The sequence below is a fragment of the Ambystoma mexicanum genome, chromosome 11 (genome assembly GCF_040938575.1).
Source record: "Ambystoma mexicanum isolate Mex_15411 chromosome 11, UKY_AmexF1_1, whole genome shotgun sequence".
In the NCBI taxonomy this organism is placed as follows: domain Eukaryota; kingdom Metazoa; phylum Chordata; class Amphibia; order Caudata; family Ambystomatidae; genus Ambystoma; species Ambystoma mexicanum.
The window spans coordinates 408373847-408393304 of NC_090934.1; the positions used below are offsets into that span (position 1 = coordinate 408373847).

General features: G+C 46.0%; 1 protein-coding gene and 1 long non-coding RNA gene across 2 annotated transcripts in view; one reads left to right on the top strand and one right to left on the bottom strand.

The window, feature by feature from the left end:
- Positions 1 to 19458, bottom strand: part of F2 (coagulation factor II, thrombin) — a 330337-nt gene that overhangs the window by 75545 nt on the left and 235334 nt on the right. The window contains exon 8 of the mRNA XM_069623200.1: positions 12480 to 12584. Within this exon, the coding sequence (XP_069479301.1) occupies positions 12480 to 12584 (105 nt within the window). The remainder of the gene's footprint in view (positions 1 to 12479; positions 12585 to 19458) is intronic.
- The window catches only part of LOC138503452 (uncharacterized), a 175000-nt gene that overhangs the window by 58530 nt on the left and 97012 nt on the right, over positions 1 to 19458 (top strand). The gene's annotated exons all lie outside the window — the stretch shown is intronic.

Genomic DNA, 19458 nt, shown 5'->3' on the forward strand with positions numbered 1-19458 from the left:
TCCAGTATATATTACAGATTAGAAATGTCTGTTTATTTGGTATCCAATATGGAGAAGTAATTTGAGCCACAGTGACTTGAATTTCAGAGTTTACGTTTATAGAGTTGATTACATTAAGACCACTCGATTTTTTTATGGCCGTTAGGAGACCGGCCATTGGACGTCCTTTTTCCCCCTTTGTTGCTGAGTTTATATGTACTTCATAGCCTTCCAGGACAGGTGTCTCCCTTAACCAGGTCTTCTGGAGACAAATAAGGTTGTATTTCATTGAATTTAGATCACTTCTGCCAAATAGGTGCGCAAAACCCCTAGTGTTCCAACTAGCTATTTTCTTGGTAATGGGGGAGTTGATGTCGTTCCTATTCTGGCGTTATAGCGAAACTGCCAGTGCTCCCGGTAACCAAGTCCAGTCTTCCTCACTATTTACCTTTTGGCCCGGCATTTTCTTCACGGTTACCTGCCTGCTACCCTTATGGATGTCAATTTTGAATACATCAGTTCCCTCTTTGTGCTTCGGGACCCTGGGCTTTACAGGATGGAGTGTTTTTTCACCTTCTCCCTCAGGCCAGTAGACAAATTCACTGGTAGTTGTGCTCAGATAGTCCAAATCGTTCAATACAAAGCCGTGAGCATTCAATTTTGGCCCTTTTTTAAGCAGTAGATTTTTAGTGAATTGTGATGTTATATGGAGGATCACCTTGTCAAGACAGGACTCACTTGGAAATTCGATTAGATCGATGCCCTTTGATTTGACTAGATCCAGAGCTGATACACATCGAAGAAGCCTCATTACGTTATTTCTGTTCATGACAAGGTTATCCGCGAATCCTAGCATTCTTTCCAAGGATAATTTAAACACCTTGGTTTGCCTGGTGGATCCTGTGTCTTTTATTGTGGCTTGTTTAGTCTTCTTGACTAGTGCAACCATCTTACTGGTCTCAGCCCATGACACCGAATGTCTTTGGTCTCCAGATGGATCCCCCTGGTGGAACTTACTTGCGTGTTTTTCCTCCACCTCCGTTAAGTTCCTCTGTGCTGCCATAATTCTTTTCTGCTCCATTGTCAAAAAGTGTAGTTCTCGTTCAGTTTCAGGGCTTTCTTCACCCGAGTCTGAAGAATAGTCGGAAATTTCCACGTTGTTGTGTAGCTTAGACCTCCATTTTGGCATTGTCTTAGCCTTTTTTTCTCTAAGCGCCAGGGGTCCTAGTTCCCCACATCCGTTTGAGTCCACCACCGTGGTTTCCTCTTGGATACTGTTTAAAACTTTCGATGTATGGCTTTGGGTACCTTGGACCCTTTGATGGAGACCGCTGGTGACCTCCTGCTGATGTTGATTTAACTCCTGTCCCGTTGTACCTGAGGTTTCTGAATAAGTAGACACGTTCATCAAATCCTTATCAGAGTCACTGTCCGATGAAACATATTCAGAATCCTCCTCGCTGACAGTGTCTAGGTCTGTCCCACTTTGAGATGGAAGGCCCTTGGTCTTAAAGATTGTCACCGAGGAGGATGAAGCTTTTCCTGGAATATGTAAGTTTCTTGGCAAGGAGAATTTGTTTTGCTTGCATTTCCCCCGAACACTCTTTTTAGCCCGATCTGGGGCTACGTTGTTTTCCGAGTCCTTAGGTTGTCCATTATGGATTTCTGGTAAAGATGGTAACTTCTTCAAATAAGTATTTGTTCCCTTTTTATTGAGACCATGACCGGACTAAGCGCCTTCCTCAATCCTTTCTTTTGAACTTTAAACATATCATATATTTCAGTTTGTGGTATTTGAGGTCCTGTCACCATTTCTCTTACTTTATCTGACTTGTTGTTAGCAGGAAAGGGTTGAGTACAGTCGTTTGCCATGTTAAAAGCGGGAACTATATCTTCCAAATTTGTTGTATTCACTTCAGGCTTATCTGTAGCCGTCAATGTGTCTTTTTTATGACAACTAGAGGAACTTCACTTGTGAGCACAGGTAAAGATGATGGATTTTTTGAAGTATGTATTACTGGGTCCTCAGAGCGTATGTGGTCTATTAGGCCACTTGTTGAAATTGAGGAGCAACTTAACCTGTCCGCTCGCCGCTTTTCTTTTTGTAAGATAATAGGATCCAATATGCTTTTAAAAATGTGCGTTATTTGGTCTGTGTTTTTGGCCATACTAGACTGTAGAGCTGAGATGAATCCTTCTACAAAAATTAACTTTGAATGCATCATTGCAATTACTGTTGTCTGATCTCGAAGTTGATCATTTTGAGTCTGAATTAATTTCATAAAAGGAGACATCGTGATAGCAAACGCGGCAAACAGCTTTGCATCAATTTGCTCGGCTCCTTTAGTCTGCTGTTCAATCTGTGATGCTCCTAGATCCAGCAAGAGGTCTTCATCCGACATAGATGGAGTGCAACGTTGTCTCTTACTTGAGAAGGGAGCCTGTTGTCTGGCTTCAATTTGTGAAGGCCTGTCAGTAGTGCCTCCATGTTTCTGTAATGCAAATCTTTCGTGCATATGATTTCCCTTAGCATTGAAGTGGACCTCAGAAGCCTTTCCCATTTCCGTCTGTGACGGATTTAGTGATGTAGAGTCCCTTTTTGGGACGGCACCAACATTGCATTGAGCCACTTCGGTGGTAGTGAAAATGTCTGGATAGGAACCTAGGCTAGATGTGAGGCCCAAGGGGTTCCAGCCTCTAGCAGTAGAATTTTGTCATAAGGATTTCTGTGAGAGCAAGGAACAGTCTGCCCCAAAAGTTAATAAGACCCTAGAAGGAGAGGCAGTAAATAAACTGTCCCTCGCCTCCTCTCTAACGATGATTTAAGGGTTGGCATTTCGCCTTCATAATCCATGGAGTGTGAAGTTCTTTGGGGGGAGGACAAGGGGGCCACAACTGAAGGTAAGGTATCTGACAGTGATGGGGACACCCTATCCTTCTTCATCAACGTTCCCTCATCTTCCGAGACTGTGAATTCCTGGGACGACTGCTTGTTTAAAGTAGTTAGTGTCGTATCCTTAATGTTATTAAAATTTGGCAACAAAGATGTTGCAAGTTGCATTTCAGTCTCGTTCCCTTGGTTTTGAAGTACGTTTACGTGAGTTGTAGTTTCTTTAAGAATTTCAATAGAGGGTGATAGCACTACCCTTGACATTATTTTCCAAAGTCACAGCAGTTATTATAATGTGCAAAGGGAGAAGAAAAACAAGGGGAAAAGGTTGTTTACCTTATCCGTACACCCGCTACTTTCTTTTCACATTCAAGCCTGATCCACTCCCTGTTTTCCGTTGTCAAAAAAAAAAATTCTTCTTTTAAAAAAAAGATTTTTGCTTTTTCCCTCGTTCCCCTTTTTCCTATCCGGATTTCTATCCAGTAGCCACAACAAATGTTACCCACCTTCACTCTGTAAAATTAAAGCGGCTGTAGGCTATGGGTTACGAGCTGCGGACGTTGAGGCAGCGTTGTCAACTGGCGAAAATCCAGAGCCACAAACAACAAAACAGCAAGCAACGGTGTTTACCTTTAAATAGCACTCCGAGCGTTGCACTGAGCACAGTAACTGTGCTCCGGTGCCACGTTGCTGCAGGGTCGCAATCCGCTCGGCCTCCGCTCCTCTGTGCTCCTCAGACACTCGGCTCTAGTAGCTGCAGCAGCAGCCGATGAGCTGTGGTGCCGTGTATTGTGTATCCTCCCAAGTCCTCGTCGGGTTAGAGGAAAGAACCTGATCACCCCTGACATGACACGTGACACGTGAACACTCGAGCACTCGAACAATGGGAATCAAGCCGAATCAAGCCGCACTGAAGCTCTGACCACACTCCGAACTCGGGTCTGTGCAATCAGCGGCCTCCGAACAAGTTTCTCACAGCTTTCTGAAGGAATTGCCGGTCGACCGACTTCGGGTCTTTTGATAGCGATCCGAAATGGAAGCGGCATCACCTTAACACAAAAACTTAAGGAAAATCAACTGTTGTTATCAGTAAAACTCAATTGGTCGACAGCAACCAAGAAGGGTAAGACAAAGATCACAACAGAGTCCATCATAATTATCAATGTTTATTGGAACCCTGTTGCAATTGAAACAAATACATTTCTCTCTATGTTGGAGCAGGAAATTGACGAAGCACGGGTCACCCATCAGGTTGATCATATCATCATATGTGGAGACTTGAACGCCCAGCAACAAAAAAAAGGAGGAGAAAATAACATAACGTCTGCCAAGAAAACGCAGTCTGAACCACAGGCCTCACATTGGCTGAAATTGATGAAGTCAAGAGGTCTTCTCAATCTTGACTCGGTTTTTCCAAACCCAAGCCGTATTCCATCTTGGGAAATACAAGATTCCTGCTCAACAATTGATTATATCTTTGTGTCACAACCTTTTCTCCAAGTGCTTCTAACCTTCGAGGTGGTGAAGACTTTGGCCAGCGACAATAACCTTTTTCAAACAACCTGTGCGTCAACAAGTCCTTCATATGAGAAAATGTCTGCTCGCTTGGAATCTAACACTCAAGCGACAAGGCTAAAATTAACAGAATGAGCTATAATAACCTTGACAGCGGAATACAATGACCTGACCGAGAACGAAGATCGAACTCGAGTAGATTATACTCCTTTGTTAACAGCTTATAAAGTCCAGTCGCGGAAGCCAAAGCACCAAGACAAACAAGTAAAACATGTGTTTGACAAGTTGGTGGTAGATCGAAAGCGTGACTTAAGGAGGTCCCTGAGACAGGCCAAGACACTAGACCCGAGTTCCGCCTTAACTGCATCCTCTGAGGCTAAAAAAGCTTATAAAGCATGGCTGCGAGCTCATCGAAGCATTTTATACCAACACGATGCAGAAAGCATTTTCACAGCCATAAATGGGAATCATGCTAAAGACTTTTGGTCCTTGCTCCGCTCTACTTCTACCGATCCCTTAACTTCTTTACAGAATGGAATTGGAGAACGAACCTAGGAGAACTACTTCACTAACCTTTTCTTATCATCCACCACTGAGACCACAGATCCCGGGAGATCGGATTTACCCTGGATAAATAAGGCTGACATTTTTGACCTACTAAAAAAAATAAAGGCCTCTAGGGCCCCGGGACCCAATGGTATATTGAACCTTGACCTGAAAATTCATCCCAAAGCCTGGACCTGCCTACTGAATAAGATCTTTGGTTGATGTGCAGATTCAAGAACGATTCCACCTTCTTGGAACACGGCAAATGTAATCCCCATTTACAAAAAGGGTAACAGGGCTGAGCCTGCTAACTATCGCCCTATTGCCCTTCTAGACCCGATAGGCAAAGTATTTGGTTCTTTACTCCTTCGCCACTTTACAACTTGGGTATCCAATGCCGCTTGCCAAGACCATCTGCAAACAGGATTCAAAAAGAACATGGGTACAGATGCTAACATACTCGCTTTGAGCAACCTAAAAAGCAAAGTTTTAGCAGGAAAACTAGACTATTCGTTGTTTTTGTGGATCTTTCCCAGGCCTTTGATCGAGTCGACAGATCTAGATTATGGTCGAAACTATCTTCATGGAATTGTCCTAGCAACATCTTGGAGCCAATACAAGCTCTATATTCCAATACCTCGATGCGTGTCCGCTTAGACCACCAGGGGTCCCTCTCGGCGAAGATTAAAACAGCCAGAGGTGTGAAGCAGGGCTGTCCATTGGCCCAAGTCCTGTTTTGGACCTACCTAGGCGATTTCCAGGACTCAGAAAAATCAGTACGTTCATTTCCTCCCAAAATAGGGGGTGAGAAGATTAGTCGCTTACTATACGCAGACAACCTACTCCTCATTGATTTCACACCAATAGGTCTGCAGCGTCAACTGAATAACCTACAACAATATATGGCAGAGAACAATTTGGACATCAACAAAGGAAAAACCAAAATGATGATATCTTAAAAAACCATCACGAAAAAGGACAAGGTGATCCTTCGTTTGGGTGTAACTGCAGTGGAAAGAGTAAGCAACTTTGAATATCATGGGGTAACCCTTGACAGTTCTGGGAAACAAAAAGCCATGCAAAGCACTCTACACAACAAATCAAAAAAACCTACTGCGCAAGGAAAAGCTATTGACATAAAGTATGGCCGCTTCTCGACAATCCTGGTTCGTGACTTCTATAAAAAAAAAGGTGATTCCGTTCCTAATCTATGGCGTGGACACCATGCCTAACCTACCGATCGACCTTTGGCCAAAGCTGAAAGCATTCTTTTGGAGAACGGTGGTAGGCCTTCCTAAATTCACTCCCCTCGCCTCGATCAGACGTGAATTTAGCCTTACATCGCTAAAGACTACTGTCATCTGTCGCCGGCTCATGCTATACAGGAAATGCAGATTACCGGAGACTCCCCATGTCTACAAATTGATTAACCAAGAAATGACAGGTTCCTCCTGTGTCATGTTGACTGAGTGGAAGACGGAAAATCTAGCCTTTCTAGCGGATGCAGAGAGTTCAGAGGAAGAACTTATAAACAACCTAGTAAAAACCATAAAAAAGATAAAAGAACTAGATTGGATAGCAACACTTGAAACTTCCAATAAAAATAAACTTACCGTGCATCTCCCCCAGACTTTCAAAAAATTGGACGTCCTACAGAACTATATCAAACTATTTCCAAACAGACAGGCTCGATTCATCTTTATGAGAATTAGGTTGAACCTGTTCGAAACTAAAGAAATCTTGGCAATCAGAGATCTGGCAGCGACAAACTCGTGACGCTTTTGCAACCACCCTTCAATCAAAGAAACCATTTGACACCTGCTCTTGATGTGCCCAACGACGCAAAGTATCCGTCTAAAATATTTGCTTGGCACCTTATCGAGTTTTTCTCTTAGGGACCAAGACCTGTGCTGGAAAAAAACTGATAGGCGGAGACAGAACATCATGGTTACTGGCGACGGTTAACATCATGCAATATATAGTCAAGGAGCTGTTTCCCCAAATGCCTCTGAAGCTGTAGTTAATCAAAAGAACCTTCTCTCCTTCTGGAACGAATAAATTGCTGCAAAATTATAGCCGAGACTGTAAATCGCAGAAAAACCCTCGGACTTCAAACAGATAGACTTATGAGTTTCTACTGGATCAAACAAATGAATGAAATGTTTAATTTCTATCTTCGGTTTCTTTTTTGTAAAAATCTATTTTTAGATTACATACAAATAAAATGAAAACATTTAAAAAAATAGGACACATGGGTATGTGGCAGCAGAGAGGGAATGCCACAGAATGGGGCAACGCCGCAGAATGGGGCAATGCAATAACAGCCAGCATACTCAAGGGAACAGAATGAGTTCTATGCCCCAGACCAAACACAACATCAAGGACAGATACCCGCAGACGCAACAGCCCATGCCACAGACACCACAGATGCAGGCGCCAGTGCAATAGTATTCACAGACACCACAAATACTGCAAATGCAGAATAACATGGAGCCATCATACACGGCACAGCCAAACGACGGGACACTGGCACGCACAGACTCCATGACAACGACTCCGATCAGGAAACTGGGAGGGGTCACTGTAGTGGGGGGCAACTCATTCTTGGGAAAAAGAATGTCATTATACCCTCAATAGGACAGCCTACAGATGGACCTGATCTGTTCCATCCTATCTATTACACCCAACCATGTGGCGGAACCACGCACAGGGGTGACAGTAGGTGACAAAACATTTTCCTTTCTTGTAGACACGGGGGCAACTAGATCCTGCATCCGGGAGGGAAAGTATAGTATGTCAGGCGATGCCATGAATGCTCAAGGATTCTCTGGGGTGACGGAATTGGTTCCATTTACAGATGATATTGCACTTTCTATAGGAGAACATGACTTGGCTCTAACCTTACTGTACTCACAACAGACACCAGTAAACATAATGGGGAGGGATATCATGAGCAAACTCAACATGACCATCTCGTTCACTGACCAGGGGATAGTGTGCTCCACACCAGGGATACACCTTATAAATGTGAGAGAGATTATTCAAGCTTATTGTGGACGCAAGGTACAGAGGTGGGGTGTCAGCAGATGAGGAGCTATTTCGATATGGTGCTGAAATAATAATAGCATGGCTCCCTGGGATTCAGGGAAAAATATGGCGCATTCCAAATTGTACTTGTTCAGACCAGAAATACCAATAGATGAGAAGGAAGGGACATTAGTGCCACTAGAATTAGAGGCAGTAATAGTGGGGGATGAATGGATAGCAGTACATGGGACAGACAACACAGGACGACCATGGCTATCAGTAATCGCTGTAGCAGAAGAGTACAGATTGACTACAGTTGTAGAGGTGGAGTCAAGTACGCCCACCAAAAGCTCTGCCCCTATGCTGCTGTATCCAGTAAGAAAACCTTACATGCATTCACAAAGAAATAATGGCCTTTTGGTTAAAGTCCCAGAAGAAGTGTGAAAATGAATGAAGTAGAAGAATAGTGACATCATGCGGAGTAGAAGATGACACACCTGGAAAAGAGGCACAAGGAGAATATAGACATTCTATAAGTCTGGCTACGTAGTGCATAGTTTTGCTGCGATGCACCAATGTATAATACATAGGAATGTATAGAACTTGGATATTCCACAGTGCACTTTAAGCAAGGCTGAAACCCATGAGTGGAAAGAGTTTTCAGTATGGCGTAGATGGAAAATTACTGATGGCGAGAGAGAAATTCAAGAAAGGCTTGGCTGGCCCAGCACCAAGAAGACGAGGCCACCGTGAGCCTGGCGGTCCATCCTGTAGTTACAGTGAACATGAGAAAGAAACAAACTTCTGTTTGAATTGGAATGAAAAAAACACTGAAGGCATCAAGAGTTCATGATTTAATAGAATTAAATGCTGCAAAAGGCTTGAAACTGCGGTCTCCCAGTCACATGGTCAGATCAAAATAGACTTTGGGTCGATCTACACCGAAACCGGAAATATACTCTTTTTATTTCTCAGGTGCAGAGAGCCTCTACAAGGCCACATTCAAAGCCTAATTGACTGGCAGACTGCAAGAGTGATGATAGATGTGGGGCTAATTGGAAGGGGAGGCATGATCACGCCGACCGTCCATGCACCTGGAATGGTAGCATTCATGCTTCTAGCATGTAGAATATTCCAGAGGGGTACAAAGGTGCCAAACCAATGGTAGAGGGCCATGTATCCGAGAGCCCTATACTTTGTATAACCAATAAAGTGTTGAGTATTAGAGTGACACGAAAGATGATTTGCACTTGGGATGTACTTAGTTGACCACCTGACAGTAGAGAACCAATCACTTCCCCCGTTAGTATGGAACGTGTACTTAGATGTTCCCTGTAATCGTATCACATTCCCAAGTATGTTTTTGTAGTTTGCCACGTAGTGTGATGTCACTTATGAGTTTTTTATGAGCTTATAAATGCTCCGAGAGAAATCGAGCGAACGTCTGATGATGCCCGTTGTAACTCCCTGTTTTAGATAATTACAAATAAAACAGCACTGTTTTGCCAACTTCCTGAGTCGGTTTGATTATTGATGTTTGAGTAACTTCAGCATCCCCATCCATCTCAAAGTATTGCTACCTCATCTTAAACGGCCCTAGGTCTATGAGTTCACAGTTACAGATGAAGAATTGTTCAAAGACAACAGATCAGACCACGAGATAGTATTTGAGATCAGCATTACATACTGGGTGAAAATACATTACAGAGAGGTACCACAGAGAATGGCGATGATGCTACAAGCACCATCGACATTTCTCAAGAAAAATTTGGCAAAGGTCCCCAGCATCTTATGGACCACTAGTCCCTTTGATGTGGGACTTCTGAAAGGGATAGGAACAGTAAAAATAAAGCTGAAGCCAGGAGCCATTTTACCAAGGGCTAAGCAATATCCCCTGTCGAGGGAGGCAGACAAGGATATCTGAGACCATTACAGCACTAGTGAAGCAGGGCATCCTAGTACCATCAGAATCACAGTGAAACACTGCGGTGTACCCTGTCAAAAAGGCAACAGGGGGTTGTGGCATTTCATAAAGGATTTACGCCCTATGAAACACATTGTAGAAGCCGAGTTTCCTTTAGTTCTGAATCCAGCGACAATTTTGTGTAGCATCCCCACAGAAGTTACCTACTTCACTCCATAGATTTTAAGAATGCGTTCTTCTCTATACCATTACACCCAGACTCACAAGACTTAACTTTGTTTCTATATAGAAATAAGAAGTGGAAACATACAAGACTTCCTCAAGGGTACTGCAAATAACCTTCTATATTCAACAGAGTACTCCAAATGGAATTAGGACATGTCAAATTAGAGAGCACGGTTATACGGTACGCAGACATATTGATTTGCAGCAAGACAGAGACACAGTGTAGGGAGGACTCCGTGCACATGTTGACAGTACTGGCAGACAAAGGTTACAAGGTAGACGAGGCCAAATTACAATATTGCCAGAAAGAAGTGTTGTACATTGGACAAATGATATCCCAAGATGGCCGAATAGTGACACCAGAAAGAGCAGAAGCAATACCAGGACACCAAAACCTACAACCAGTTTCTAGGACTATGCAACTACTGTAGGGCATGGGTATTTGACTCCAGCACTTACACTAGGCCCTTATCGAGTGCACTGAAGAAGCACAAAGATGGGAGGATGCATTAAAATTGAAAAAACAATTGACTGAGACATTCGAGTAGCTGAAAGAAGCAATATGCACAGCTCCAGTGTTAGGGATCCCAGACTATCAAAGTGAATGTTTCTTATTCTCACACTCAAATGTAGTGGTTATGACTGCAGTACTAACACAAAAGACGAGCATGGGGGCACAAGCCTCTCGCATACTACAGTGGGAAATTAGACCCAGTAATGAGAGGACACTATGCGTGTGAAAAGACATTGGCTGCTGCTGCATTCACAGTAGACAAATCAGCGAGTGTTACCATGGGATGCAGCACCACTCTTTATGTGGAGCATGCTCTCTTTGCAATACTGGAAAGACTGAAAAGTACATTGACAACACAGAGAGCTTCAGGGTACGAGGTGTTACTGTCAAACCCAGCTCTCAAGATAAGCACAGCCAACATAGAACAATTCAGTGGCACTAGAAAAGTACAGGAGAATGCACTTGAGGGGGGAGATGTGCTTTATATTGACGGGTCATCAGAAATTGACCAAACAATTGGGGAAAGACATACTGGGACAGCAGTAGTGAGATTACGAGTGGACGGCAGAAGCGAGGTGGTGACAAGCGCACGCCTGACATCCCATTTATCAGCCCAAGCAGCAGAATTAGTGCCTTTTAATATTGGCATTGGAGCATTCTGTGCTGTCACAGTGGGTGAGGAGGGCCTTCAGATGTGCTGTTTTTTTTTTTTTACAAATTAGTGCATGTGACTGAGCATAGTGAGGTAGTCCTAGATAATGTTCAATAATGGGTTGAATTGTGCATTTTACACCATACCTTTGGAATAAAATGGGTTAAAAAGCCATACAATATGCAATCGGTTGTCTAGAGGAATAGATGAGAAAATCCAATAGATTGCCAACAGTGAACAAGAACATTTTACAACATTTTCATGAATCATGTTTCCATAACAGATGCCAGCATTGACACTGCAAATCACTTTCATAATGGTTCACCTACAATATATTACATTAATCCCACGATAAATCACTTTCATGAAACTGTACCCACAATATAAGCCAACATTACTACTATAAATCGCTTATATAAAACTGTGCTAACAATATCTCCCAACATTGCCACTGCAAATCATTTTGATAATGGCATACCCACAATATATGGCAGCATTGCCAATGTACATCACTTTCATGATGATGCGCCCACAATATATGCGACATTGCCACTAGAAATCACGCTCATGATGTTTCACCCGGAATGCATGGCAGCTTCCTGACTGCAAAAACGTATAAAATACTGTGCCCACAACATATGCCAACATTGCCACTGTAAACTACTTTCAGGAAGCTGTAGCGAGTGCAAGCTGTGGCTCAGCTCAGGAAGAGGGTGTGCTGGTACATGGATGAGAGGCCCAAGGGATTGGGTGCAGCCTGTATGTTATTTAGCTCTTCCACTGCTACAGCACCCTTAGCCAGCCCTTCTGCCCTATTTCCTACAGCTCCTCACAATCTAAACCTTGCGTCTTTATCCACAATTCCTCTCTTCTATAATGCCCTATTATTGTATGAACAGTACCCAATTTTACTCAGTGGTCAAGTCCTAAAAATTGACCACTGAGTAAAATTGGGACACACACACACACACACACTTTTTTGACATTTTACCTTTAGTGTTTGTTATTTTTCATCAGGTTACATAGTGCATTCGTGAAGTGTGCCGCCTACAAACCTGACGACTGTGGTTGGCTGTAATGCATACATACCCAGGCGACATTCAAAGTTTCTCATTTTAGGGGGGGGGGACTGAGTCCACCCTCTGAAAAAAGTGGGTGGATTCCCCCCCCCACGTATTCCCCCGACTTGAGCCCTGATTTTACTCACCATCTTCACCACTCCCAAAGCTCTTCTCATCAAAGAAGGTCTGGTGCACTTTAGTAGTTGTTCGGCCAGTTAGCACCTGGGTGTCCTCCTGATCCAAGGGATGATCTGCCAGGCAAAAAGAACAGGTTAGCGATCAGAAACAGCTCCTGTTTTAACAATAGTGCAGAGTGAAGTGTGTGAGGAGCAGAGACAATCAAGTTCCATCTGGGGTTTGAGGGACAGAGATGGTCATGTTCCCTCAGGGGGGATGAGGCACAGAGGAAGTAGAGTCAAACTGAGGCAGTCAAGTGCCATGCATTGTGTAGGGGGAAGGAGTCCAGGTCCTTCTAGTGTGTGAAGGGAATAGATAATCCAGTGCCATGTGGGGTGAGACGGGCAGTAGAGACAGTCAAGTACCAAGAGGCAGCCAAGTACGCTGTTGGGGAAGCGTGAGCGGAACAGGGAGTCAAGTGCCCTGGGGAAGTCAAGTGCCCTGGGTAAAAGAGGAAAGCCCAGGCAGTCCAGTGCCCTGCATTGTGTGAGGAGACAGTCAAGGGCTTTGTAGGGTGTGAAGGAAAGAGGCAATTAAGTGGCATGCGGAGTGAGTGGGGGAGCAGAAACAATCAAGTATCAAGGGGCAGACAAGTGTCCTGTGGGGAAAGGGTGAGAGGCAGTTAAGTGCTCTTCAGGGTCTAAGGGGCAGCCGAGATACGAAAGTATCACACAGAGCTTGAAGAGTAGAGACAGTCAAGTACCCTGCAGGGTTTGAGGGGCAGAAGTAGTTAAGTGCCCTACGGGGTGCAAAGGGTAGGGTGAGTCGAGTGCTGGGAGGGTGCAATTGGCTGCATATTATGATTACTACGCAAAGCACACATTTTGCAAATGACAGTGTGTGCTCGACTTTGTGTGGTGCTCTGCGTAGTGCCTTACTAACGCCCAGTGTGCCACTAAAACTCTGCACAGTGAAAGATGATTAAACACAAGGAATGCCACAAGTTGTTGAATAAAAGTGAACTCTGACTTCTAATCGCTAGGATAAGGGTTGATTTAGGTTCACCGGGGCTGGGCACAGTCACTTTTCACAAGGAGTGATACAGGGAGACCGCTTAACACATCACAGCTCATTTGTGGTACAGGTCTCCCTGAAAATAAAATCTGGGGGTTGAATACAGTTCTGATGGGTTGACAATTTATGGTCCTGATATTTCACAGATATAACGGGGATAAGAACTTACATTTGGGACTGCCCGGGTCTTTCCAAAAGATCTGTAAAGGTCTTGGGTAGCACTCGGAAGGCCCATAGGCTTTCGCAACAAGGACTGTCAAATGCTCATGGACTTGGTGATCAGTGATTTTCAGGTGTTTCTGAGTTCAAAAAACTAGAAGAGCCAGACACTGCCCAGGAAACAACAGAACCAAGCCTCAAAAATCATCACCACACCGGATAGTTGTCAGCCATTGACGACAGAGCACTGAAGCTGGGGTATGTTGCAAACCTCTAGGGTCCTTTGGAGATGCAGCCTCTCTGATCGAAGGGTGCAGGATGACTCCAGCAACGTACTTCTGTAAAGATGGCACTACTCCGAGTGGAAGCTCTTTGGGTGGTTGTTGTTTGTTCGTTCTGTCACTTTAGCATCCGCTTGTCTCAGGTTCATGGTGAATCTCGTTTCTGGTACTTTTACCACTTTGTTGTCTGTACCATAGAGGGAATATGCTCTCAAATTGGAAGGATGGCAATACAAACAGTACCCTTAGTCTTAGCAAAATGAATCCTAAAACAATTCAACAGGTCCTCAAACTCAGTTTACTAGATGTTAGTGGAATAGCATCCTATACTACAACAGTATAGTGCACTCAGGGTATTTATTGTATGTATGGGCCAGAGTTGGGGTAGGAACAGGTCTACTACTTGCGAGGAAATATTCTTTGCTCGATGCATCTCATGCAGCCAAGGCTTCATTAAGGGCAGAGAGTTTGAAGATTCAAGAAATCGGGTACCGATGTGTTGGCAGAGATAGGTACACTCCCCAATATCTCCCATGCAGATGAAAGTCTGATTTCCACAGTTGTCGAGAGCTTCACTACCACAAATGTTGCCAGTTACATCTGGGTTTTCTCACATCTGATCTCTGAGTCAAAATCTTTTTTCAGGTAGCTGGAACAAGCCCTCCACTTGTATGTGGAATCGGGGTGGGGCGGTGGAACCCAGCCCCAATCACAGAGCTGTATTCTTTCAAACATTTTAGTGGCCACCGGCACATTGAAACTTCACAGGATACTTCTAAGGTAGAATGCACACGGGGGTTCAGATCTGAATCAGGCACTATTCCCAAACTGGTTGTAGCCATTTCTGCTGCCCTGCAACTTCATGGGCAGAGGCGCAACAATATATGGTCGCATTCATAACTCATTCAATGCCATCAGAGCAATGCAGTGGATTTTACATGGGGATCTCGCCATAGGCTCACCCCAATTTGAAATAGAATTGTACCCCTTAAAATTAGATAAAGGCTGCCACCAGTCAGTGGAACCACTACAGATAGCTATGCAAGGGTACATGGGGATGAACATTATTTACCCTGACCCAGAGGGACTATAGGCCCCTCAAGTAGCAACATATTTTAGGTATGCTGTGTTTGCAGACCTAGTCCTGCCAGGGCTTTAAATTCAGCCTTGTGATGGCACCACTGGCCGATTCCCCTCTCCTCTCATGCGGTGTCCTCCTCAGGGCTGAACCTTCAAAGTCTGGAGATTAATGGAGATTGGGCCCCCAGGAGACAATGAAACTCAACAGAAGCCAACTTGATACATGAACACTTCTCAGATTATTGTAGAGTGCCAGTAGAAGGAATACTTTTGCTGTGCCAAAACATGCATTCTATCATCTGTCTTAAACAGCAAAGTTGTGACTAATATTTTTCGATTTTTGTGGGGGTGGCTGGAATAGTGAGAGTGGCACCCCACACATCATCTGTTGTTTTGTTGGAGGGAGCTGTGCCTGGCATATTATATGGAGATCCCGTTAGCATGCTCGTCAACCCCAGGAGCTAGCTTGCTGGGATGGGAAATTCTGACATGCATGGTAAAAGCATATCTCTGCAACAGGAATGGAGATTATACGGACCTTTTTTGACTTGATGCCTTATTTTTTATTTTAGTAAATTTTTTTTTAACTAATGGTATAAATATTGAAAACATCTTATTTTAATAGATGTTCTGGGGGCATCAGCAGGGCCGTCTGAGAGCCTCCTGCCGGAACAGGGAGACTGATGCCTGCTAGAGCCAGTTGCAAGCCATGGTTAGCCTCCTGAACATCAGCGGGGGCACATGAACTGGTGAGGAGTCGGGAGCCGGAGTTTCAGCCTGCTGGAACGTGGCAAGCGGGCCGTGTTCATTCGGGTCTGTGCCGTGGCCTCCTCCCTGCCGCGCTCATTCTGTTATGGTTACAGGCCCGAGGCCGACGGCGTTCTGAAGTGGGACTGTGTGGCGGTGGAGAGGGTGGCGGCTGGTCCCGGATTTACCTGACGGCCGCTCATTGCGGTGTCTGGTTTGCTCCGGGAGGCATGGGTCCCGGCGACCAGTCCTGTGTGATGCCCTGGGCGGGCGAACCTGGGAGCACACAGTGCAGCACACGGCTGTCGACCACTGCCAAGTGTGGACGCCAGAGTGTGGAGACCATTGGCCCTCTGGTGTTACATGCAGCAGCGGGGCTGCGGCCCAGACCATCCACCAGTGACTCCCCGTGTGCACTCCCAGGAAGCCTGGGAGGAGCGGCTGACCTGAACACTCCAGTGATCCTCCATCCCGCGCTGTGGTGAGCGACTGCATTCTCTGCTCCAGAGAGCGACCCTGGCATGACCTATGCCTTAGGAGCAGGGCTGGCAGCCCATAGCCGCTGTTATGTCCTGGCCTGGGGGCACCCAGGCCAGGCAGACCAAGGCTGGGGCGGACCCAGCCCACATGCTGGGGGCACCCAGCAGGCCATGGGCTGCGGTCACCCAGCATGTTGATGTACAGGGATGATCATCCTGCACATGTCGGGAGCACCCAACATGACATCCAGGCTGGGGACACCCAGCAGACAGCTCCAGACTGGGGGCACCCAGTCAGCCCGTGAGCACAAAGGCTTCTCCTAGGCCTGGGGCCACCCAGGCCTGCACCAGCCTACGACGCTGGAGTTGCTCAGCAGGGGCCCCGACTTCCACCAGTAGAGTTGCCCAGCAGGGGCTCTACAGACATGGCAGATGGCCATGTGTGACAGCGTTGCCTAGCAGGGGCACTGTCACGGTGGAAGGCCTGGCAGGGCAGGCCCTCAGCCAACTACGCAGCAGCTGCAGAATAACGACACGACACACCATGGTTCAGTTACTCTGAGGACTGAAGAGTGGGAAGCGGCTCATTAGTTTTTATTGAGAACAGTCACTTGGTTACTGCCACAAGCTCCTGGGAGATACCAAGCTCCTCAGGAGGGGGTGAAACATTACGTTCCTCCTTTTCCATAGGGAACAAACAAATAACAGACTTTACTGGACATCTAAACATATGCAAACCTCAACACTTGGGACAGTTACACATACGATCACTTTTAGCATATACCCATATTATGGTTGGTGGCATGTTGAAGGTTTCACCACATTATCAAAGGACCCTTTATTAACCTGGGTGAGTGAGGTCTAAGGCCACTGAAAGACACCAATGAGAGCTCCTGGCACCACATAAAGCACTCCACACATACGGATGTTCACAAATTTATATTGCCCAATGCCTGGGCCATTTTAAGCAAGTCCAGGTTTGTAGGCTCCCAGTCTTCCTGGGAATGTCTATGGTGTCCATCTTACGCACTCGCTGAGTTGCGGGAAACCAGTTTATACCTTTCACCAGTATTAGTTCAGGACAGTCACACCACAGTCAAGGAGCCGGCAAAAAGCCGCACCTGGGGAGGCCCAGGAGCCACATCAGCCAAAGTCCACAGCCTTGAGGGCCACTCGTTGCACTTCTCTTTCCACCTGGGGGCGGCTGGCAGGGAGACACTGGTAGCAGGGTGTCTGGGCGACAGGCGTAGGAGGGCACACAAGCACTTGTGAGAGCTGCAACCCTCCCGTGTTATTTTCCTTTCCTTTTCCTTCTTTTGTCCCTTCTGCCCCCCCTACCCCCTTTTTTTATTTTTTAGTCACCCCCCACTGGGCCCCTGAACTGCATCAGGCCATAAGGCTATTTGCCCACTCAGATAACTTTACTGTGCACAGCCGCAATTGACCTAGGCCCCGGGCCGCATGAAATGCGGAACGATAGAGGGTCTGGGAGTTTAGGCGCGGGGTGGGGGAAAACGGCGCGAAAGCGTAGGGAGGGGCGTCCGAGTGGCGCCACAAGAAACAAAGGCCCAGGAAGGGCAGGAAGAAGCACCTGGGTAGGTGCGAAATATAACAGGAGGTCAGGGGGTAACCCAGCCGCCCCCAGGAAGGAACAAAAGGCCGGGGGGGTATAAGTAAGCCTGGAAAAGGAGAGGCGGCACAAACCAGGTAAGAGCTCACCTCTCTCGGGTAGGCTCTTGGTACCTGGAGAAGGGAAAGGAAAAACGTTTGCTCTTGCGGGCTCACGCGCTTTCGACCCTTCAATAAACGGAGCTCTTGCGGGTGCACGCAGTTTATGCAGCGTTCGTCGCTTGAGGCTAACGCGACAACCGAGACATCACCGGAGCGAGCGTGAGGGAGAGTCTTTGCAGTTGCCAGAACCGGCAGAATTCAGACGAGGAAGATGGCGGATGGGAGAGCGAAGAGGGCCCGGGAATTCTCAGACTGGGCAAGAAAAGCGGAGAAGGAGTATGGAGCCCAATGGGTGCTGGAAGTAATGCAGAAAGAAGAAAGGGCGAAGGCAGCATCACCCCTACTGTTCATCGAACACAGCAGCAGTGAGGGGGAGAGCGGACACCGGGAGAACGGAGGAGGAGACGGATACGATGGGCAAGAAAAAGAGAAAAGAAAAAAAGAAAGGTACTGTGAATAATAATGTTGGGAATAAAATAGTAAAGATGTTAAAAAATTGCGTCACGGTTTCGGGTAAGTTGCCCAGAACCAACGACAGAAAAAGCAGACGAGGGAAGAAGAGCAAGGAAGAATGGTTGGGTAATTCGTCAGAGGAAACCAGCAGTGAGGATGAAGAAAGGGATCATTTAAAAGCTTGGGTAAAGTGGAAAGGAGTGGTGAGCAAGGAAAAGCGGAGTGGGGTAGGGGGGGCAGGGATAGAACCTTAAGAGGCCCCGGTCCCTACCCCACAGGGGGCACCAGTTGAGCCAAAGGAAGTTCCAGTCCCGACACCGCAAGGGGCACCAGTAGTCCCAGTGCCACAAGGAGCGCCAATTGTGGCAACGCTGCAAAGCACGACGGTAGGCCCAAACATAGGGGCAGGGGCAGCAACAACGGCAGTAACGGTAGAGAACGGGGCACCACTCATGACGAAGTATGGCAGGCCAACCATGGGTAAAGATGCACAGGGCAGGTCAATGAAAGCGATGGCTTGGTACATAAATGACAAAGTAAAAGAAAACATTTGGAGAAAGGAGTTGATCGATATATTTACGTTGTTAGATTGTCAAAAAAGGGGGATGAACGTGGCAGTCGAAGACATGAAAGAGGATGAAAAGAGTTTACTCAAAAAGGGGCCAGTAGTTAGGAACTTCGATAATTGGATGTCGGCCTTTACAATAATGTCGACAATCATATTACAGAAATTCCCGGAGGATGGGGTAGCGTTAGTTGCTCATCAACAGAGGGTGCTGAAGGTCCACGCAGCGTTTGGGGGGGATGCAGGGCTAGAGTACGACCGTGAGTTCCGAAAAGAGATGGACTGCTTCCCGGTCATGGGCTGGGACGAAGAAAATTTCAACCTTTACATCTTTAATGTGCTGAAAGAAAAATGGGATTCCAAGGAGCGGAATACAGGTGGTCAGCAGAGAAGGCAGGACTGGCAGAGCGATTACAAAACAGATTACAGATCTAGTAAC